Raw genomic sequence first — 24,394 nt, forward strand, 5'->3', positions numbered from 1 at the left:
AGTAGAAAGCTGAAACTGGATTCCTTCCTTACTCCTTATACAAAAATTAATTCAAGATAGATTAGAGACTTAAATGTTAGACATAAAACCATAAAAACCCTAGAAGAAAACCTAGGCAATACCATTCAGGACATACGCATGGGCAAGAACTTCATGTCTAAAACACCAAAAGCAACGGCAACAAAAGCCAAAATTGACAAATGGGATCTCATTAAACTAAAGAGCTTCTGCACAGCAAAAGAAACTACCATCAGAGTGAACAGGCAACCTACAGAGTGGGAGAAAATTTTTGCAATCTACTCATCTGACAAAGGGCTAATATCCAGAACCTACAAAGAATTCAAACAAATTTACAAGAAAAAAACAACCAACCTCATCAAAAAGTGGGCAAAGGATATGAACAGATACTTCTCAGAAGACATTTATGCAGCCAACAGACACATGAAAAAATACTCAGCATCACTAGCCATCAGAGAAATGCCAATCAAAACCACAATGAGATACCATCTCACCATCTCACACCAGTTAGAATGGAAATAATTAAAGAGTCAGGAAAAAACAGGTGCTGGAGAGGATGCAGAGAAATAGGAACACTTTTACACTGTTGGTGGGACTGTAAACTAGTTCAACCATTGTGGAAGACAGTGTGGCGATTCCTCAAGGATCTAGAACTAGAAATACCACTTGACCCAGTCATCTCATTACTAGGTATATACCCAAAGGATTACAAATCATGCTGCTATAAAGACACATGCACATGTATGTTTACTGCAGCACTATTCACAATAGCCAAGACTTGGAACCAACCCAAACGTCCATCAGTGACAGACTGGATTAAGAAAATGTGGCTCATATACACCATAGAATACTATGCAGCCATAAAAAGGATGAGTTTATGTCCTTTGTAGGGACATGGATGCAGTTGGAAACCATCATTCTCAGCAAACTATCGCAAAACAGAAAAACCAAACACTGTATGTTCTCAGTCATGGGTGGGAATTGAACAATGAGAACACTTGGACACAGGAAGCGGAACATGACACATCAGGGCCTGTCGTGGGGTGGGGGGTAGGGGGAGGGATAGCATTAGGAGACATACCTAACGTAAATGACGAGTTAATGGGTGTAGCACACCAACATGGCACATGTATACATACGTTAACAAATCTGCACGCTGTGTACATGTACCCTAGAACTTAAAGTATAAACAATAATAATAATAGACCTAAAAGCAAGCATGAACATACACAGGTAATACTCCAAAAAATGATTTCAATTAATTTTCTATTGTCAACCCAGTTATATTGGGCATATATTATATTTAGCACTTTGCTAAGTGTTCTGAGGACACAGTGGAGTCTTACCAAAGAAACAAAATGATGTGTCCAAGTGCATGGTGAAGCCAATGTTTTATTGTTTTTCTTTTTGCTTTTATTTCTGGAGGTCAAACATAGTTTAACATGTCAGAGAATAGATCACTGAGAAAGGTAGTCATTGAAATATTTTTACTGAGTTTGGATAACTCTAGGTGAATAATGTAAGCAAGGCCAGAGGTAGCATGGTAGGCAGCCCCTAAGAAAGCCCCCAATGATCACTGCCTGTTGCATTATAGAATGAATACCTAGTTGAGGTGTATATTATCCAAAGTGCTATGGAATGAAAAGAAAAATAAATAAAAAGAAAAACCTTTAATAGGAAATATTTTTAAAATGCAGTCTAAGAATGGAATCTATAACAAGAGGCAAACTATAAGTCATAAAATGGTGCTTTGAGAAACTCCCTCAACTGTCCTTAATATTTAAAATCCAGGGTATGATAATTGTTTACTCTAGAATCAAGTGATGTATGAATTTACATTAGACCCTAAAGAAATGCAGGGGGATTGAAATGGAGCCTCTAATATCAAACAACTTCTGAGCCCCTCAAAAATAATGGACTGTTCCTTCACTTATCAGAAAGTGAGTTTTCTTTTGCACATAAAACTCTTGCCATAAGCATAAATGTACTTGTGTGTATGTGCAAGAGTAGTGAGATAATTACATACCTTTGGGGCTTAAATACATCTGGTGTCACGTCACATCTAAGGCATACAGTTATTTCATTTTGAACCATTCACTCCAGAGAGTAATTATTCATCCCGTAACTTGGTCATAAAATGCAGAGCTTACTCAGTATTTCAGCAATTGTATACCATAGGTAGACTTTTACATGGTACTTCTATAAATCAGATAACCAAAACATGTACCTTAATAAGTTGAAGTGCTAAAATTATGGTGAGTTATATAGACTTCCTAAGCTTTTAACTTGTGCCCAGTCTACACAGAAAACTGCAAATGCTACAGGCAGATCCAGCTATGGAATAAACTTGAACAGGCCGGCGGTTCACTAATTTGAGCAGGGATAAGTATGATGGCAGCAGGAATGAGGTCACAAGAAGGCACGAAAACACTCAAAAGACCATTCCTGAATGCTGCCTGGAAAGATAACCTTTCCTCATCAGCAAACAGAAGAGTTTCCTAAAACAAAAGGGGGAAAGCACATTTTAAGGCTTGCTCTAAGAGTTAGGTCTTTAAGCTATAATTTGGTAGTAAGAGAATGTCCACAGCATCTGCTGAATCTGTCTACAGGGCTGCCAACACAATCCACAAGAACTCGAAGTTGCGCCTTCCAGTAACTGAGGTGTGTGTGCCTCTACTGCCTCACACAGCTTGTTACACTAATCTCTCTCTGAAGTATGTCCTACATACATTGCCCCAAGTCTCCCACTAAAATCGAGAAAATGGTCATTGTTTCAAGTCAAAGTATTCATGTCACTAAATGTTGTGACTGAAATTATTTTTAAACGTCCAACAAAGAAAAAGTCACCCTCAACTGAGTGTAGTATCAGCTCCAAGGAGCAAGAAGGTATTATATCATGAATGCGCTACACATCCATTACTACTTATCAAGGAAAAAAAACAAAACATATACATTCAGAAATAATGAAACACTGCTCGGAGGCCAGGCCACTAAATCTGAATGGTACCACAGACCAAGGAGGACTGTGAATGACACATATGCAAAATGACAAGCTGCCTCTAGCAACACGTGGAAAACAAAGTACAACATGATCCCACTTAAGAGCTGGGAGGCTTAGGTGTTCAAGCCTAGCACAGACTTCCCAGATGCTCCTGACAAATGACTTAACATCTCATATCCGTTTCCTCAGCCTTGGAATGAGAATACCTTCTCCTCAAAGTTGTTATGAGAGCTAGAAATCATGCTTGTAAAGCACAGAACTGGTACTACTCAAAAGGTGGTCAATATGTTGAGATGCAACAATATAAAATGGCAAATAAATATGTTTCAAATGAGAGCTCATGCCAATCCTCATCCCAAACAAGATACTGAAAAACTTCAGGTTTCTCCAAGACCATTTTGAGACAGAAATGACTTTATGTGGCAGATCATTCTACCCTGCTACTTATGTTAACTTGAGGAAGCAAAGATTAAAAACAAACTGGAAAAAAGCTCAAGCATAAGCAAGAATGCACAGATTAACAGATAAGGAAAAAAAAAAAGTTCAGGCACACTTGCTATGGCCCACAGTAACCCTGCACATGAGCTCCAAGGTCAGTGCCTTGCCCACCATGACCAAACACAGCTGCTCATCCAAGAGAACTGAGAAGACAGAAAAGAAGAGAACTGACTTATGTATGAGAGCAAAAGGGAGTCTCCTGCTCTAACTACACATGTGCCACCATCTTGCAATCTTTGGCTGCAAACAGCACTGTTTGGTTTTTCCCAGTAATACATGCCAAACTGAATGTATCAGACTGTCATATAAATCCACATTCCAAGACAACTGACCTTGATAAAGTACTTACTATACTTAAAACAGCATACCGTTTCTTAAACTCAGATTCTAAGAAAGTGCCTCTAAACATAAAGGTGAATGCAAGTGTACCTCTGGAAAATCTGGGAGTGACCCAAAGTGCCAAAAACACAAAACTAGGCTGTATTTTTCAAACTGGCATATTGTTTGTGTGATAGGTGTGGAGCAATAGATAGATGGAACCACTGAATAGCGTGCCTCCTCCTGGAGAGTTATGAAAATATTCCCAAAGGAAAACACCACTTCCTTCATCCATTTATTCAACAAACTTTTATTGAGAGACAACTATGTGCAAATGGTTGTACTGGTAGCCATGGATACAAACACATGTACACATACATATTCACACACATATTTACAGTTTCTGCCCTCCTGGAGCCTACAATCTCATGAGGGAGGACAATCCAAAAAAGAAAAATCACACAAAAAAACTATGATTAGGATTACAAAGGAGGTAATTTGTTGCCAGGATTGTTTCTCTGAGCCAAGATGACAATTAGGGCATGAACCAAGCATAGAAGAGCATTCCAGAGAGAAAAAAGAACATGGGCAAAGGCAGGTAGCAGGGCAGCCTGGATGCATCTGAAAAGCAGGGGAGAACATTGCACCGAAGGTGGCTGAGGGTCAAGGCCAGACTATGCTGGGCCTCGTACACCCATAAATGACTTCAGGCCTCTGAACAAAGGGACGTCACTGAAGGTTCTGCACAGGGTAGTTATGGACAACATCATCCTGGCTGCAATATAGATTCTAAGAGCTGAGCCCTGCCTGTCCAAAGTTTGCAAGCTGATTAACACTCTTATACATACACAAAGTCCACTCTTACACATGCATGTGTGTACAAACATAGCACATTAAAATTTTTTAATGGCGCTCTATGGTACAAATTAGAAGTGCAGAAAGGCCACAAACAGGTCAGAAAGGGGGGAAATGCATGATGTGATGGCTAATCCAGTCTAAACTTCACTGAAAATATTAAACTGTGGATAGCAAAAATAGAATGTGGAATAGGTAGTCTGGGTAATATCACCACAGCTTTCCAAGGCAAGAACTTATGAGAATACCCAAAAATTTTGAAAAAAACACAAGATTTCAGTTCATAATAAGCCCTTTAAATTGTATTTGAAACTATTTTTCTGAATACTTTATTTGTAAATCTTTAAATTGGGGGAAATGCTAACCAACTATCTTCATTTATTAATGAAAGTTTCCAAAAGAAGGGAATGTAGATCTTAGTACAGTCACATAAGGAATTCAGAAACATAAATCTAAGAGTTGTTCTATCTTCTTCCATCTTCCACTTGCCATGGTACATATTCAGGGAAGTCTGAAAACTAAACCCTAAGTGATGAGGTCAATCCACAAGTGTCCATTCTACACACGAATAACACAGAATTAATTTTAGCTATCCCTTTTCCATTTTCGGCAAATTCTAGAGTTCCAAGTGAAGACAAAAATTCATCAGTCACTAGGGTCAAAAACAAGGGAGAAATTAAGACATTAAGGCATGATACACCTCGATGAATAAAACATGCTCTGTTTAGCTGCACTAGATCAGGCAACAATTATAATAAACTATTAACAAAAATAAATCTGTGGATAGAGAAATTTGTGTTTTAATGGTAATAAGACAGATTCTTTTAAAACAATGTTTCCTTTCTCTAATTATGAAATCAATATATGATGATTACAGAATTTTTGAAAAATACAGAAAACTAGAAGAAAGTAACAAATGAAGGAAATTAGGTAAAACTGGAGCAATGCGTAACAATGTATTTCCCTTTTGTGTACTATTTAGAATGCAAATACTTTCATGTATTCCCATGTGAGCCTCTTAGCAGGCTTATGATAGAGGTGATAAAGGTATAATTAGTCCCATTTTATAAGGACTTGAGGAAGTCCAGAGCCAGTAGGTGTCCTGCCTATAGGCACACGGATAGTAAGACAAGATGCCTCCTAATGGCTCAGATATCTTCCCCAAGCTCCTGACCATGTGATTAGCAAATGATACATTACTTAAGTGGCTAACTGCAAGTATCTAAAATGAAAGCAGTACCTGTGAACATCAATCTAAGACTGCTAAAATACAACTTCGAGTAAGAATATAAAATATACATATCTTTAAATTGAGAAAAAAAAAGTCAGGGGTGGTGAATCAAACCCATGGAGACTGAGAATCTCTTAACTGCTTCATTTTGGTCTGAATAACCCAGACAGAAATGTATTTCCTATATGAAAGACTGAGGAGAGCCCACTGATGGATACCAGAAATAAGCCAAAGGTCACCTTTCAATCCCAAAAAAACACCATCTTCCCTCTCTCTCCCTACACACACAAGTGCACACAGGGCACAATTCTAAACTGATTTATATCTTGCCCTCTTCCTTCTGAGAAACAAGATGTATGGCTAGGGTAATCATAGACTTTATTATCCAAACGGCAACATTTCTACGAGTGAAAGAGGTGACTGTATGGAAAAGAGACGTAAGCCAAGATTGACTGGACAAACGGGAGGTCACCCAACATCTGGATAACCCATCCCTCTCAGGGGCCAAGTACTGAGAGTACAGCCCTATTATTAAATTATTATTCAAAAAACTGCTCTGGTATACCCCATTTTATGCAAATTGAGTCTTAAACAAATTCTACCTCAAGAGAAAGTCATCAGCATTTTGGAGACCAGTTTAGTAAACCATTCCTACTAATTAGACAGTGTCATTTCACAACGTGTAAAATCTTGTGGGATATTCTGAAGTTATATGTGTTTTTGCATGTCATCTGTGAGAGGGAGAGTTTGTAAAAACTAAATTTAGTTATACCAGTTTCTTTTAAAAATGAAGTATCAAATAGAAGGAAAAAGCAATCACTTAATCCCACAAAGGCATTTATAATTCAAAGTTATTTTTCTAGGTGACCCAAAAGTACTGTTCTATACAGGAATATTCAAGTTACTTTCTGTTTAGAAGTTGGAATCGTCTAATAAATAAATTGCTTTCAGAATAGCTTTTGGGCTGATGCTACTATTAGCAAGTTAACAAGCTTAAAGAAAAGGCCTCTTCAAATAAGAAGAAAAAAAAAGAAACCCTACACAGTATTTGGAGAAATATATTGATGACAAACCCAGTACTGAAAACCAGCCTACTTATCCAGCAGTCATATTCCTATTCACCTTCCTAAAAGACTAAGTCACAGCAATTCAGATTCAGAAAATCAAACAGAAATTAGAAACTGGAGCTATTTTTTTTCAATTAAGAGAATTTCATGCAGACACCCACAGGACTGGCATATACTCTACGGCTATCATTCATCCAAGTGACATTTCAATGTCTACTATGCATATAATGCACTGGCACTGTTAATACAGTAGTTGGCTGTTCTAGATTTAAAATTTGCCAGAATTTTTTTCAAACTAGCAGATTCATCTTTCACTCCAAAAAAAGACTTTGTATTTAAATGCTCTGTAATTCTCACCCCAAAAAAACAAGACTAGAAATATCTGCTAAACAATGATAAATTCAAAATGACTACTGCATAACAGTGTATGGTAGAGTATTTTTACATCTGTTAGCACTCCATATTTTTATTCAATTTGATTAGACAACTGATGCTTCCTCCATCAAAGATGCTTAGAAATCTACAATCCTACAAAGGATATTCTGCTTTCTCATAAAAAGAAACTGTCCCTCATTTTCTCTAATTTTTACATTAAGGATGAGTTCCACAGTTGTGTTCTCAAATTTGGAAAAGATCATGAATCAGGCGAGGGTCAGTCTCCACAACAATCCCTTACAGAATTTCAGAAGGTCTACCCACATTCATTGGAGAGACAGAATGCCCCTCAGTCAAGAAAGGAAGCCAGATTATCTAAATGGATCTGGTTTACTATTACAGATTTTTAAGAAACAGTATGAATCTAAGACATAGAATGTTTTAGGATTATTAAATAAGTCTTCCTGAAAGAGTTGGGTTCAAAGCTCAATTTTAAGACAAGGAAAACAAAAGAGGAGAAAATTAATTGTTGCACAATTGTAAAGGATCAAAGAGGAAAACAGCAACTCATAAATTTTTAAACTGGCAGTTTAAAAATCTGATAGTGAATAAATCTCCAAAACGACTGTCATATGCTGAACTTTTACAGATTACATTCTGAACTGTAATATTTCCTATCTTTAACAGGAAGTATGAAGGGGGAAAATCAAGACGTGAAAAGTTTTTATTCAAGGACATTAAATAGGCAGCCCAATGAAGTACAAATACCTGAATGGAGGTAGGGGTGAGAAGTCTCTATATCTAAATATGGCTACATGAATTTTTTGTGTTTTTCAGAGCTTAATCCACCATGGCTGAACCCACTACCACCAAGACTCATCACACATATGCTATTTTAAAAATACAAATTATGTTCTTTTCTTTTTAAATCTTGTTTTTTGTTTTGAGACAAGAGTCTCGCTTTGTCGCCCAGGCTGGAGTGTGGTGGCATGATCTCAGCTCACTGCAAGCTCCGCCTCCTGGGTTCACACCATTCTCCTGCCTCAGCCTCCTGAGTAGCTGGGACTATAGGCGCCCGCCACCATGCCCAGCTAATTTTTTGTGTTTTTAGTAGAGACGGGTTTCACCGTGTTAGCCAGGATGGTCTCGATCTCCTGACCTCGTGATCCACCCGCCTCGGCCTCCCAAAGTGCTGGGATTACAGGCGTGAGCCACCGCGCCCAGCGCAAATCTTGCTTTTTTTTAATTCGAAAAGACCACATGCTTAACATCAACTTGGTTTCAAAAAGACTTCAGGTCTTAAAACTAAGAGTACTATGACACTTATTTTGCCATTTGTGAGTTTCATGTCAAAAAAGTGGACGTTTTCAACATGAAAACTTACCTTCAAAACTCACCAGGACATTCTACCATAAATTAGGATATTTTCACAAACAATACAGTTTTCCCTTTAATATTCTATATTTTCCATTTCTTCCACATCTTCGTGGTCCAGCTGCTTAAAGCTGAAGTGATCCCGGATTTTCATAAGCACATACAGCTTATTTGCTTCAATAATGTTGTAAGTGAGGCCTTTTTTCCCTGAAACTGTCCTGTCCCCACTGTGCACTAGAGGCAGGTCTGATAGTCTGGCTCCTCTGCTTGGTTTTCAGGGAGATCCAAGTTCACGACAATGGTGACTTGTTTCACATCAGTCCCTCCAGTGCAAACATTTGTTGTTACGAGAAACTTCTCATTCTGAAACTTCTGAATGACGGAAGCTCACTGCTCCATGATCAGCTCTCCACTTAACAAAGACACCTGGTGGCCAGCCTGCATCATCTCCACAATCAACCACTTGGCATTTCGATGAGTCTGACAGAAGATGATGGCCTGGCCAATGGTTATGCCACCATAAATGCTGCACAGAGCTTGGTATTTGTCTTTCCTGTTCTTGCACAACACATAATACTGCCAGATGTTGTTCAGGGTCAGCGCCTCTTTGCGTAACTTGGTAATTTAGGGATGGGTACAATTCACTCAGCAAAATGACACACAGAGTATCTATGAGCTACTGAAACAAATTCAGACCCAATTACATAATAGTAAATTTTAAATAAACTCATAGTTACTAGCTATTATATCACCAATTGTTGTCTAACGCATCTAAAATATAAACTATGAAAAATTTTAAAAATAGTGAAAATTTTGAATGAAACTTGAATCTGTACTTTTTAAAAAGTACTTTGCTACAAATTGTTAAAATGAATAGAGTATTTTTAAAGGCTTTTTCCCCCCACTGTAGTCATTATTGAAAGCAAAAATGCAATACAATCCAGGCCTTTGGAATTTCCTGCTATTTATGAAACAGCTTCAACAAAATGCCTCTTTAATAAGTTGCTAAGGGAGATCCATGAAAACTCCAAAGAAACTGCTCTGACAAGTTCTAATAAGGAAAGTCATCTGAGCACTTTGCTTATAAGAACTCTAAACAGCACTAATCAAACTACCTAGTGGGCTTTGGTTTTAATAAGGTGTGTTAAGCTAGAGCTCACATCATTTACATGACTCCCCTAAACAAAACATAAATTGCATTAAAGATACAAAAGGTAGTCTCTTACCTACTAACATCCAGTACTTTACAATGTTCTATGCATCATATTATACATATATACATATCTAGAGAGATACATTGATATCAATAGGTCAGGTGACAATCTTTATCTCCAGGCCACTTTTGAATTGTCTACTACAACCTCTAACTACAGAAATATATCATATTGTATGATTACTACACTATGATATAGTTCAATGAACTTGATATTCTATCCCCAAGATATTCACTATATTTCCTAGTATTTCAGCACACTACCCAACTTGCTCTCATCCACAATATAAGAATCTGTTTTAAGATTTAAGAATGTGGGCCAAGCACGGTGGCTACCGCCTGTAATCCCAGCACTTTGGGAGGCAGAGATGGGTGGATCACCTGAGGTCAGGAGTTCGAGACCAGCCTGGAAAACATGGTGAAACCCCGTCTCTACTAAAAAAAAACGAAACAAAACAAAAAAAAAAATTAGCCGGGCGTGGCGATGGGTGCCTGTAATCCCAGCTACTCGGGAGGCTGAGGCAGGACAATCACTTGGACCCGGGAGGCGGAGGTTGCAGTGAGCTGAGATCGCGCCAGTGTACTTCAGTCTGGGCCACAGAGTGAGACGCCGTTTCAAAAAAAAAGAAAAGAAAAGGAAAAAAGATGTAAGAATGTAAATAACCTCTAAAACATCTGCCTTCTGTCATATACTAGACCAAGCAATTCACCTTTCACTAAATCCCTCAACTTAAGCTTTCTTATTTTCATAAAAGTAAATTCAGCAGAATTCATCCAATAACTACTTTAAAGACAATGTGAAGAAAATCAATTTGATTCCATTTCTAGTTATTTGGGCCATTTCTAGTTATTTGTGTTACCTTAAGACGGGTGTCAGATCAATGCACGATTAAATGTTATCCTGCCATCTGATGGATTTAAGAATGTTACACCACTACTCATTGGATAAGCGAATAATCATCAGCGTTTCTATTTGTATTCAGGGTAGCTCATAGTACACCACAAATCATCCCCAACATGCCCTCAGCTTTTCTACGTACCTTTATAGAAAGAACACAATTACTATTCTTACTAAAGTCACTTCCAAATATACAAATTCACCTTGTGACGTTTTTCTTTCCAAAATTACTCAAGAACAAATGCAACATATTTACAGATAGCCAAGTTCTTAAATTCATATATGCATCCAAAAACTTTAAACTCAATTTGCAAACACAATCTATGTAACACTGGCTCTAGGGTGTATAGAATCTAGACCCAGATACTAATATTTCAACTAAAACCTAGCTGCTCCCTACAAAAATGAATAGCAAGTTTTAAACATATTACTAGAGTATTAACCAAATCTAAACACACACAAATGAGTTAGCCAAGAGAACAGTGGTAACTGTAGGAAAAAACAGTATGTGTTTCTTTTTAATGTCTGATGGCACCTATAATTATATAAACCAATTCAGACTCCAAAACTTCAACAGCTACAGCAATTTTAAGAATGCCCAAGGCATGGTAAATAAATCAGGCAAATTTCACACCTCTTGGTGGCACCACAAAATGAAAAGTATTGAGCTGGACTATATGTCTGATCTGACAAGACAATTCTTAAGTCTTTCTCCTACCTAAAATAAACTATACATTACATGTTCCAAGATTTATTTACGACTACTATTAAAAATCAATCATGTCTAAAAACATGTACATCCTATTTCAAAAAAAAAAAAGAAAAGCAAATAGAGTACCACAGCACAGAATATGTCTGAAATTTAGTTTTGTTTGATATCTGAAAGTTAAGTTTTTGACATTTACCAGCAGTCCCACAACGTGCTGGCCCTGTGCCATCATGGCCTGGTGCCAGCCTGATGTAGGGCCATGCTAAAAATAGCAGCTAAGCAGCAGCTGTAACACATAGGTCCTTCTGACCTCAACTTTATTTCCCTAAAGGGTGACTGGAGGAAGAGGGGGACAACTGGAGGGAATAAGGGAAATGGAATATACTCTCAGTAGGTATTACTTCCTCTTCTGATTTGTCTTCTTTTCTACGACACACTCCTTTCTCCTCCCTTCCCTCAACCCATCCCCAAGAAAGAAAAGGACAGAAGAAGAGAAGAAAGAAAATGAGGGAAGAAAGGAAAGGAAAGGAAGAAAGGAAGAAAGAAAAGAAAGAAAAGAATGAACAAACTGGAGCTGTGAGGCAAGTTGGGTTCAGAGTCTTCCACACCTGCTGCCCTCAAGTCTCACTTGATTCTACCCTGCCATCATCAGAAAGCAGCCATTGATCATTTCAGTCATCAACTTTACCACTGTCTAGAGAAAAGTATAAACCACAATCCTGAAAAGACTGGCTAGGTGACTGGGCTGAAGGTATATCAGACAAAAATTATACAAGTGATATTCGGGGGAAAGAGGGAAGAAGAATTGTAAAATGGCATCAAGAATACAAAATCCTGGCCAGGCTCACACCTGTAATCCCAACACTCTGGGAGGCCAAGGCGGGTGGATCACTGAGGTCAAGAGTTCCAGACCAGCCTGGCCAACATGGTGAAACCCCGTCTCTACTAACAATACAAAAAATTAGCTGGGCGTGGTGGCACGTGCCTGTAATCCCAGCTTCTCAGGAGGTTGAAGCACAAGAATCGCTTGAGCCCAGGAGGTGGAGATTGGAGACTGCAGTGAGCCAAGATTGCACCACTGCACTCCAGCCTGGGTGACAGAGAGAGACTCTGTTTCACCAAAAAAAAAAAAAGGAAACTCACGGAACACTAAAAAACAAAGTCAGAAAGGAACAAGGCTAACATACTACATATTTAAAAGTTTGGTCACATAAAACAGCCAGATTACAAACATGGTATTTGGGTTTTAGAATCTTATTTTATGACAAGTACTTATTATAAAAATCACGACAACCTTCTTTGTAGAAATGAGCTGCAGGGGGAAAGGTTCAGCATGACCAGGCTTCTACCAACAGAGACCAACAGCCACACCAGAAGAGACTCCAGGTATGCCCCTTATACCTAAATTACAGAATTCCTACACAGTACTACACTCATAAAAACGCTAGTAACTGTCAGCAAACATTTATCATGTACAACCTGGCAATACAAAATTCTAATCTGTACTGATTGTAATTACATAAAATAATTTAAAACTTGCTTTTGTGGACTTATTCTACACACAATCTTCTTATGTAAGTTTTCTCTATAAAATCTTCCAACATTAGAGATCTGACACCAACTAACAATGAAAAACACTTCAAGTAAAGAGATTGTTAAGTAAGGCAAGAAGAGGGAGTCAGTCACCTAAATTTTAAGCACATTAATTCACTAAATGAGCTTCCAATGTATCTGATCAGCTTATTCAGTTAGGAAGAGTTTAAATGTACTGACAGGTTCTGCTGCATCCTTCCAATTAACATCAGCGTTCAGGAATTGCACAGATAAAAACTCCATCTTTCAAAGAAATATCAAATCTCTTTATCAGCAACAAGAAATAATATAATTGTAACATTTAAAAAAGGACCTTAAAATGAGATATTTAATTTCTCAAATACACTTTGAGAACCTAACTTTGCTGCATATATATTACATCTAACCTGCAAGTTAATTTCTTTCAAAGCTTAATATCTCATGGAAGATGATCAAAATCACCCAACACAACCATCCTTCAAAGCTGGAATTCCTAAAAGACATTTTTTTAAATGTAGTAGTTTTTCAAGTAAAATTTTAGAGTTCTGGAGATTATTTACACAACAATGTAAATGTACTTAACACTGCTGAACCACACACATAAAAGTGGTTAAGATGGTCAGTATTACAGTATGTACATTTTACCACAACCAAAATTTTTTTAATCCTAATGTGTAAATATCCTTATGATTTTTAAATAAATCCTCCCAATGGAAAAAAAAATAGCATTTTAAAATCATACCTTTGATCACAATTTAAAATCCAGGCCACTGTGAAAGTTACTCTACAAAGTAGCAAGACACTGTAAAGCTAAACCTTCTAGGATAGGGAATGATGACGCATCATGGGCAGTATTGCTTGAACACCAACCAAAGAGACTGTGTGTGTCAGGCTCTGTTTTTAACAGCAACAAGTTATTGCTACTTTTTTCCCTGTGTTTCAGTTTCCTCATCTGTAAAATAGAAACAATAATGGTCCCTAACGCATATGGCTGTTAAGAAATACATAAAGGAAATGAGCGAAATGGAATATACACTCAGTAGGTATTACTTACCTCTTCTGATCATATTCCAGGGCAGTATTTGGCACCTGGTTAAGTGCTACGAAATGTTAGTTGTTATTACTCTTACTACTAGTAAATGTTGTAGCAGTATTAAGAGTCTCACCATAAATCACGTCCAGCTGGTTCGTGAAGAACTGCCCCAAGTCATACAAAAAGGCTTTAAAGGCCAGGTGTGGTGACTCACACCTGAATCCTAGCATTTTAAGAGGCCAAGGTGAGTGGATCACTTGAGGTCAGGAGTTCGAGATTAGCCTGACCAACGTGGTGAAACCCCGACCCTACTAAAAATACAAAAATTAGCTGGGCGTCATGGCGCATGCCTGTAATCCCAGCTACTCAGGAGGCTGAGGCAAGAGAATTGCTTGAACCTGGGAGGCAGAGGTTGCATGAGCTGAGATTGCACCACTGCACTCCAGCCTGGGCAACAACAACAACAAAAAAATTACAGAGAACTACAGTTTGGAGGCCACATCATTTATGTGAAAGAGGTACATATATGTACAGGTACATCCCAAAGGATTATGTGTATACTATTTACTGGTGAAGGAGGAGGAGGCACGTTGACAAAAACAATACGTTATATTTTAAAAACCTGGTCAAATACAAACAATACTGGACAAGTTTTCATATATACACTAAGTTGAGAGCAAACTTCTATTGTTCTATATAAGCACTTCAAACTTTCAGTAAATTCTTTATTATATGACCATATTTATTATATGGGTGTATTATATTCGTGTAACAGCAAGTCCTCCACTTAATGCCATCAATAGGTTCTTGGAAACTGACTTTAATCAAAATGACATATTACAAAACCAATTTATCATAGGCTAATTGACATAAACAGTAATTTCCTATCACATATTTCTGGTCACAAAAACATCACCAACCTTCTAAATAAAGACCACAACATTTTTAATATTAAACATTGAAACAAATGTGAAATATACATACATTTAACAACGATTAATAAAAACAAGATAATTCTTCACCCAGTTATTCCAGTTCAAGGTAGCAGGTGGACAGAGCCTGTCCCAGCAGCTCAGGGAGAAAGGCAGGAACCCACCCTGGACAGGATGCCACCCCCAATGCAGGGCACACACACACACCCACACCCATTCAGACTGGGGCCATTTAAACGGGACAATTTGCCTTCTGTGCACATCTTTGGGATGTAGGAGGAAACCAGAGTACCCAAAGAAAACCCTCACAGACATAAGCCAACCGTGCAAATTCCACCCAAGATAATGGTCCTGGCCAGAACTGACTTATTTTCTCCTCAATGATACAGTGATACCATGTTATTCAAGGACTTGCTGTATAATCACACAGCTGTAATACAGTTTTATACTTAACAATCCTAACTTTTTCTGAACTTTAATCTCATAACATTACTATGATTTCCAAATATCCACAAATGTGTTTTACACTAGCATGAATTCAGCATGCTAGAACCAGTACTGTACTGCAGTCATCAGAATTTAGCCTGAAACTAAAATGCTATCTAGGAATACATTTATAACATTCAATAAATGTTAGCCAAATAACCTCTCCAAAGAGTCCAATTTACATTCAAGAATATGCTTGTTTTGATTTCAGAGACTACCAAACCAAGACATGGTCCAAGCACTAGAAAAATATGCAACACAGCTTTGCCATTTCCTATGCCACTCTAAAAAATTTACTTAACATGTTTGGGCCTCAGTTTTCTTATCAGGAAAATGGAAAAACTGAAATTGAAGTTATTTTTTATCTCTAAAATCTCCATAGCTCTACTAGTAGATAACAACTATAATGCAAGAGTATTTTATTTACAAAAATACCTTTCATCTTTCAGCATATTTTGTTTTAAGAAGAAATGGAACTGTGGATCTGTACAGAGGGGTCACTGGAATATGCATGTGGTTACAACATTCAAATTATACCTGGGTTAATTTGTCTCCTTCTCTGTTCACCTGTGGACATCATCACATATATCTATTTGTAGACATATATACACACATATATTAGCTGACAAAAATTAGTTAAGCGAATTCCACAAACATAAAACATTTAGCGTACTCAAGCAACAGTTTATTATCAACTGAAAGTTCAAAACGACAAGCAATTTTGCACCGCATTGTCTCTGAAGCTTGCTTTAGCTATCTTTTCTAGATGGAAAAAAATAAGGAAGCGTCCCATTTTTAAAGAACCGAAAACCAAGTACAAAGCATATTCTTAGAGGAACACAGGGCACTGAAAGCAAAAACTGAAGACAACCAGGTTTTTCTCTAACAGACACACTTTACTTTTGAGATCTGGGTAGGATCTGATAGGATCCTGACAAACAGTCCTGATAGGACTGACAAACAAAACGTCTCTTCACAAGACAAGACTCAGTAACACTTTTCTCCTAATTATCATTTGATACTGATTTTTCCAAAGAAGATGCCTTTAAAGGAGAGAACAGCTCGTGGTTTTGAATTTAAAGTAATCCCCAATTATTTACATGTTAAAAAATTAATAAATCACAAAAACTAAACTAGCCTTTCTATTGTCACAAAGCACTATTTTAAAAATTATACCATGGTAATTTGAAATGTAGCTAAAAATGGTGTTGTGGGTTTCATACTGTTTACTACCTTTTTAAAATAGACCTGCCTATAACCCACTTTGTTTCTAAGATATTTATACTTACCTATAATCTTTCATTTTTAGGATATTTGTGCTCTTAAATATAACAGTTTAAGTCAACAGTTTAATGATGGCCCCTATACAAGTTTCTAACACTAAATGACTTTATCATATGTCAGTATGCTTCTTAAAGGTACCAAATTTATTTTGCCTCATTGAAGAAAATTTACAGTCTAACACAAAAAAATATAAAGCATGTGGAAATAGTACAGATCCAATCGTGATTTTTTTTTTTTTTTTTTTTTTTTTTTTTTTTGAGACAGGTTCTTGCTCTGTCACCCAGGCTGGAGTACAGTGGTACAATCTCGGCTCACTGCAGCCTGCAGCCTCTGCCTCCCAGGTTCAAGCAATTCTCCCGCCTCAGCCTCCTCAGAAGCTGGGATTACAGGGGCATGCCACTACACCCAGCTAATTTCTGCATTTTAGTAGAGATAGGGTTTCACAATGTTGCCCAGGCTGGTCTCATGTGATCTTTCAAAGCGACAACTCTTATAAAACATGTCATTCCTACATGGCCTATCACTGAACATATTGCTAGCTGAAATCACGCATTCTTAACTAAACAGTGAATATGAGTGTAAGCAGAAATAGATGCTGGTCCATACCTTTCCACATGAAATATTCATAGGGTTAGAATTGAGACAGCAACTGACTATCCATTGTGGGGGCGGGGGGGGGGGGAAGAGCCCCAGGATAAAAATCTTAAAAATCAGTGAGGACGTACTTAAGACAATAATGACTTAAATGGTTCAGTTAATTGCAATAATTTTTCTACTAAAGAACATGTTCCAAGGGCATCCTGATGTTTCTAAAAAGGAAGGCATCAGTCTCATATCCGCAAAACAGATGAAACTCAGTGCAAAGTGGAAAAAATTGAGGATAGCCTTTTCAGTCCAAGGGTGTACTTGTAACACATCTGAATTGCAAGAAATTAAAGGCTTTAGAAAGAGTGAAAATGTTTGCTTAACCCAAATCCGCCATTTTCACCTTCCATTATTGTCACTGTCTCCTGAACATTTTAGATTTTCTCAACGGAGCAATATTATCCTTCAGAGAACTAAGTATAACAAATTCCAGGTATTCCTAAAACTGAAAATTTAACTTCCTTCAGAACAATGCTAACGACCTATCAAGTACTGAAATACTTTCAAAAATCACATATAAATCAAAATCTCAACTCACACAAAAGAATAAAAAATACCTATGCAACTGGTTTCAAAATGTATTGTGTATTTCTTTATTAATCAAAAGGCAGAAAAAGGGTAGGATCTGACATAAAATTATTTTATATTAACCTTGACAATGCATTCAATGAAATGTACTATCATCAATAAACAAGCACCCAATATTCAATGTGCATTCAGAATCATCTTTATTTAGTGATCTCTGGTTTGTAAAGAAAAATCAAAATACTCAAAAACCAATAAATTATCTGATTGAAATTTGTACTCATCTCAATTCGAATAATGTTCTCCTTTTACTGCCTTGCCACCCCCATAGAAAAACACAAAACTTTTAAGTTATGAATCTGAAAAGAGTGTAAGAATGTGTTTACCAGAATGTTAAGTGGAATGCTGGGCAATATTCTTTTCTCCCAAAAGTAAATAGAAAAAAAGGCCATTTAGAAGGCCATTCCTTTTAGAACATACCTCCTTCCTTCAGAAAGGACCTTCACACTCACACTTACTCAAGCACACAAACACACACATATGCAAACACACCAAAACAAATATAAATTAAAAACTCAAGGATAATTTTTGTTAAGTTTCTTTATTACAAAAATAAATGCTTCTAGTTTTAAGAAAAATCCAACCATAAAATAGGTATAAAGTAAAAAGTTAAAGTTCCCCCACCCCAAATCCTTGACCATTCACTTAACTGCCCTTCTCGAAAAATACCCATACTTCCACGATTGCTTGTGTAGCCTCACAGACATTTTTATGCATCTATATGCAAATCTTTTTTGTTTTAAACACAAATTGCAGCATACTATAGGAAGTTTTTAACTTGTTTTTAAATATTCTGGTTATCTTTCCTTGTCAGTATGTGTAAATCTAATTCATGTTTTCATAGTTGCATAGTATTCCATTGAGTATTTCTTGGGCATTTCCCTTCTGTAGAAATTTAGGTTAACTCCATCCAGCTGTTTACTCTTGCAAACCACACAGCAACGAGCATCACTATACAGAACATCATTACACAATAATATCAATATTATCTATAAGATAAATTCCTTAAAAAGACAGAAAAAGATAGTGTCAAACGGCAGCGTAGGCAGAATCCTTTTTCCCTGTCTCTTCAACCAATTCTGGGTATTGTCTTTTTAGTCTTCAGCAATGTGGTAGAGGAAAATGGCATCTCATTTTTATTTGCATCTTTTTTTTTTTTTTTTTTTTAAGACGGAGTCTTATAAAAAGACTGTCACCCAGGCTGGAGCGCAGTGGCGCGATCTCGGCTCACTGCAACGTCTGCTTCCCAGGTTCTAACGACTCTCCTGCCCCAGCCTCCCGAGTAGTTGGGATTACAGGCACCCGCAACCGCTCTAATTTTTGTATTTTTAGTAGAGATAAGGTTTCCCCATGTTGGCTGGGCTGGTCTCTAACTCCTGACCTCAAGTGATCCACTCACCTTGGCCTCCCAACTGCTGGGATTACAGGCATGAGCCACCACGCCGAGCCTATTTGCATCTCTTTATGTAAGAATGAAGACGAGTATGTTTATTGGCCATCTACGTCTTCCTCTCTGAAATGTGTTGCCCATTTTCCTATTGGGTTATCCATCTCCCTTCTTGACAATTTTTATAAGTTTTCTACCAACCTTTGGTCCAATGTGCTGTAAATATTTGGCCGAATTAACTGCTAAATTTGATTTGTAGTGTTTTCAGCCCTACGGAAACTTTTCAATTTTTTTTTTTTTTTTTTTTTCCTCTTGAGACAGTCTCAGTCTGTTGCCCAGGCTGGAGTGTGCAATGGTGCGATCTCAGTTCAGTGCAACCTCCGCTTCCCAGATTCAAGCCATTCTCCCGCCTCAGCCTCCCAAGTAGCTGAGATTACAGGCATGTGCCACGATGCCTAATTTTTGTAATTTTTGGTAGAGGCGGGGTTTCACCACGTTGGCCAGGCTGCTCTCGAACTCCTGACCTCAAGCGATCTGCCCACCTCAGCCTCCCAAAGTGCTGGGATGACAGGCACGACTCACTGCGCCCGGCCCTTTTTTATTTTTATCCAATTAAATTTATCTATCTTTTCCTCTATAACTTTGAGTTTCAGGTCATACCAGGGAAGCTCTTTGCTAGACAATAACTTGGAAAATTTTTTTATGTAACTTCTAAATCATTACTTAAATGATGTCAATAATACATACATACCAGCACCTGCAGAGACAGCTCTCTTCCAATATCAATATCAATTTTGTCTCTTTTTTGAGATAGAGTCTTACTCCGTCACCCAGGCTGGAGTGCAGTGGTACGATCTTGGCTCACCGAAACCTCCGCCTCCTGGGCTCAAGTGATCCTTCCATCTCAGCCTCCCAAGTAGCTGGGACCACAGATGCCTGCCACCACATCTGGCTAAGTTTTTCTATTTTTGGTAGGGGCAGGGTTTCACCATGTTGCCCAGTCTGGTCTAGAACTTCTGAGCTCAAGCGATCAACCCACCTCAACCTCCCAAAGTTCAGGGATTACAGGTGTGAGCCACCATGCCCGGCAATATAAATTACTTAACAAAAATAAGCCAACTACTCTTTCTCTAACACTTTCCTGTAATCAATTGATGGGCAAGCTCTGTGCCAATTAAATATTGCTTACAACTACTGTAACAAAGGTTTAAATTTTTCCCTTAAATTTCTTCTTAAAATCTAGAAGTTGAAAAACAGTAATTACCCATAGATTTAATTTCTGACAAGCCCCTCAATCCTGAAACTATCAACCGCATAAATGTAAAATAAAGTCCAACAACTAGATTTTCCCTGTTGTAATTTAGTCATCTCTACAAAAGTCAATGAATAATTTCTGTATAAACTTGTAATTCTGCAATACCAGAAAACTGCTTTATGGTGCTATCAACGAAGTATTCTGTTCTTTTCCATTTCAGGAAACTAAAACAAACAAAAGAGTTCCACCTCAAATCAAAATTACAAAATAAGCCTTTCAAGTTAGCGTATCAAGTCAAACCACCACTTGAAGCTAAATTAAATGGTTAATCTAGCCACCCTCTCTCTGTTCCCCATAAAGGGGGCTGGGGGAACCCTGATCATAAGTGTTCTATCTCACAGTGCCAGCTGCCAGGCATATAACAGCCTTCCATCTCTAAAGCTGACTGGCACAACAAGTAATACAACTTGGAAGTTAAGGCAAATGGCAGAACTCAGATGGGAAAAAAGAATATTTTCCACAATTTGTATAGCACTTGTTTAGCACGTATGTGTTTCTGAAGTGGTGGTCAACTCTTCAAACTACACGAGAAACATCACACCACTTCACGTCAACCACTGCCAGTTCCATTCAGTGGCCTCCTTCCCCTTTGGGGACTATTCAAAAAGTTACTATTTTCTTTTACAACTACTCACCCAGGCCTCTTCCACTGATGAAAGCAGGCAAAGCCCACGCTGTGTGTCTGTCTCCTAGAGAAGATTGCCTCTTTTATTTATCGCCCCTTGGCTTTATTTTCACAGTGAATTCCTGGCTTAAATGCAATCAGCCAAGAAACCCTCCCTATGTGCTCTCCTGTCATTCCTCATTGCTTGCAAGCAGAGTCAAGCACAGGGAGAGGAGGAGGAAAAAAAAAAAAAAAAAAAAAAAAAAAAAACCCTCAACATTGCCAGCCAAGCCATAAAAATTCGCAGACTCTAGTTTGTAATACTGAGAAGCCATAGATGTGCTTCCATCCATCTCCAACTGGCAGGAAACAGACAAACAAAAAAAAGGTATAACTTCAAAAAATGTTAATTAGATTTGTTTTAAGGGGAAAAAAGGATAGCTGAATAGCCTCAAAAGCTAAACCCTCTCTAGACAGAAGGAGAGAGTGCCCAACATAGAAAAGGCAACACTGGGGGCTGCCTTTGGAAATAAATGACCATGCAGAAAATCACGTTTACAGATTGCATTAGAATTCAAATTAACCAGACGGGATTAAAACAAATCTTAATTCTCTCTTGGGGCCCCTATCCAGACCCCCACCCCACTCCCAAAGAAAAGAATGATAAAAGGAACTGACTACAGAAAGAGAAAAAGGATTAAGTTAAAAATCAAAGAGATAGAGATGCGTCCAAATCTAACCCCATTCATTCCGTGCCGGGTTCAGTATGCTACAATTTCAAGTACACTAACAAGAGAAGGGGTCAGAAAATATGCCATTTGCAATCAGGAAAAAAAAAATAGGAAGTTTCACTATAGCATTCATTGTTCTTTTCAGTCTGGCTCAAACATTCCCATCGCTATGGCTGAAAAAGATCTGGACGGGGAAAAAGAATATTTTGGGGGAAGGGGGACAGGGGACGCTTTTAAACTAAGGTATTTGAGAAAACTCTCAGGATCTGTCAGAGAAAGGAGGGCTGTGCAGCTCTAAATCACAAGTCCTTCTCTCGCCTTTGTCAAATATCTTCTACTTTACAAGCCCTGAAAAGAAATAAAGAGACTCTTTTGTTTGGTTTCTCCTTTTCGGAGGGTGACAGAAAACTGAAAGGGGCACAAATAAACCTGAAAATGAGAACAAAGTGCTGGGTCGTGCCGGGCTGCCGCGCCGCGGGGACGCGGGAGCAGCAGCCTAGCCCAGTGTCTCGCGCTCCTGCAGCCCGCTCTCCCCTTTGGCTGCGAGCGGCAAATCCGCAACTGCTGACCGCGGCTTGCCCGGGGCACCACGACCTGACCACCCAGCGCAAACAAAACTCGGGCGGTGGGGTACAAGGGCTGTGCCGCGGCCCGCACAGTGGCGTCTGGAGGCAGCTCCACAAAAAAGGGAAGCGCGAGCGGCTCCTCCTCGGGCTCGCGCCCTTTAATTAGGGGGCGTCCTCCGGCCGAGATGTCCCTCCGGAGACGAGTCCGGTCCGCCGCCACCTCCCCCCTGCGCCGCTTGGAGACTGAGGAGACGGAAAGAAAAAGACATTTAAAGCCGGGGCGGCCGGTGGAGCTCGCCCGGGCCAGACACCACAGCGACCCCGGGAGCGCAGCAGCCGCTCTCCCGTCGGAGCCCTGGGAGGAGCGGTCGCCGAGCGGCTTTAAATGTATTCCCCTCCCCTCAAATCGCGTGGGGCGGGGGCCAAAAAGAAAAAAGAGCGAGCGACAGGCAGTGAAAGGGGGGGAGCGCCGAGCGGCCGGGCCGCGGCCGGCATTGTCTGCGGCCCGCGCCCCCTCCCCCGCCCCGCACAGCCCCGCCACACACACCCTCGCGGGAGCCCGGCCGTCCGCCCGCGCCTTTGTCCACATCCACCCCCGAAACCGGCGAGCAGTCCTCCAGGATGTGCTCCCCGGAGAAGAGCGGGGAGGGGAGCACGGGCCGGGGGCGCGGAGCCCGCGGAGGGGCGCGTCCTGCTGATTCATTTCCCACTCGCGCTCGCCCGTCCGGGGCGACCGGGGGCAGGGAAGGGAGGGAGGAAATGGGCGCTCCGCTCAGGAGGACCGTCCGGGCCAGTGAGGACACCCGCAGGGGTGCGGGCGCGCGCGGAGCTGGGGGCTGTCCGCAGGAGAAAAGCGGGCGCCCCCCCCCCCACCCAGGGACTGACAGACGGACAGACGGCCCCCGGCTGCCCCGTGACTCACCGACTTGCAGGACGTTGTCTACGCAGCCGCTCTCCAGCAGCGCGATGCCCCGGCGGAAGGGCAGCCGCGTCTCGTCGCCGCCGTCCGCCGCCCCGGCAGCCCCCACCGACGGGGCCCCGGCCCCCGCGGCGGCGGCGGCGGCGGCAGCGGCGGCGGCGGCCGAGGTGGCGGCCGGGGAGGACGAGGAGCCGCCGCCGCCGCCGCCGCCGCCGCCCGCGCCGCCGCCCGCGCCGCCGGGGCCGCCGCTGTCGTCGCCAGGGCCGCCCGCGGCGCCGCCGCCGGTGTTGAAGGAAGAGTACATGCAGATCTCCCGCTCGCTACGGGGGAAGGACCAATAGACTATGCGGCGCTGCACCGGCTCCGGGATGCGCTCGAAGCGCTCCTCCACGCGCTGGAACGGCCACTTCTCCGCCACCCTGCGCGCCGCGATGTCCAGCAGCGACTCGGGGCTCTGGGTCTTGCCCGGCGGCAGCAACCCCAGCGCCGCACCGCCCCCGCACGCCGCCGCCGCCGCGCCACTCGCCCGCGGGCCGGGCCGACAGGCAGAGCTGTAGCCGCCACCCGCGCCGCCGCCGCCGCTGCTGCCCCCGCCGCCGCCGCCGCCGCCCGGCCGGCAGCAAAGCCGTTTCGCGGGAGGAGGCTGCTGTCCGCGCTCCGCCATGACCGCGCCGCTTCTAACCCGACAGCGGAAGTGCCGGGACCCTATAAACGGCACTAGGAAGCGCGACACGCACACGCCGTCGCGACGCCACGCTGCCATCTAGGGCCCGCCGCT

The 24,394-nt window shown here is 40.5% G+C and overlaps 1 protein-coding gene and 1 pseudogene across 1 annotated transcript in view; both read right to left on the reverse strand.

Moving 5' to 3' along the window:
• Positions 1-24,389, reverse strand: part of LOC105499451 (zinc finger SWIM-type containing 6) — a 216,310-nt gene extending 191,921 nt beyond the window's left edge. The window contains exon 1 of the mRNA XM_011772006.3: positions 23,620-24,389. Within this exon, the coding sequence (XP_011770308.3) occupies positions 23,620-24,379 (760 nt within the window). The 5' untranslated portion in view covers positions 24,380-24,389. The remainder of the gene's footprint in view (positions 1-23,619) is intronic.
• LOC139363871 (ATP-dependent RNA helicase DDX25 pseudogene) lies at positions 517-9,577 on the reverse strand (annotated as a pseudogene).
• Positions 24,390-24,394: the final 5 nt, after the last annotated feature.

This window comes from Macaca nemestrina, chromosome 6 (genome assembly GCF_043159975.1).
Source record: "Macaca nemestrina isolate mMacNem1 chromosome 6, mMacNem.hap1, whole genome shotgun sequence".
NCBI classification, from domain to species: Eukaryota; Metazoa; Chordata; class Mammalia; order Primates; family Cercopithecidae; genus Macaca; species Macaca nemestrina.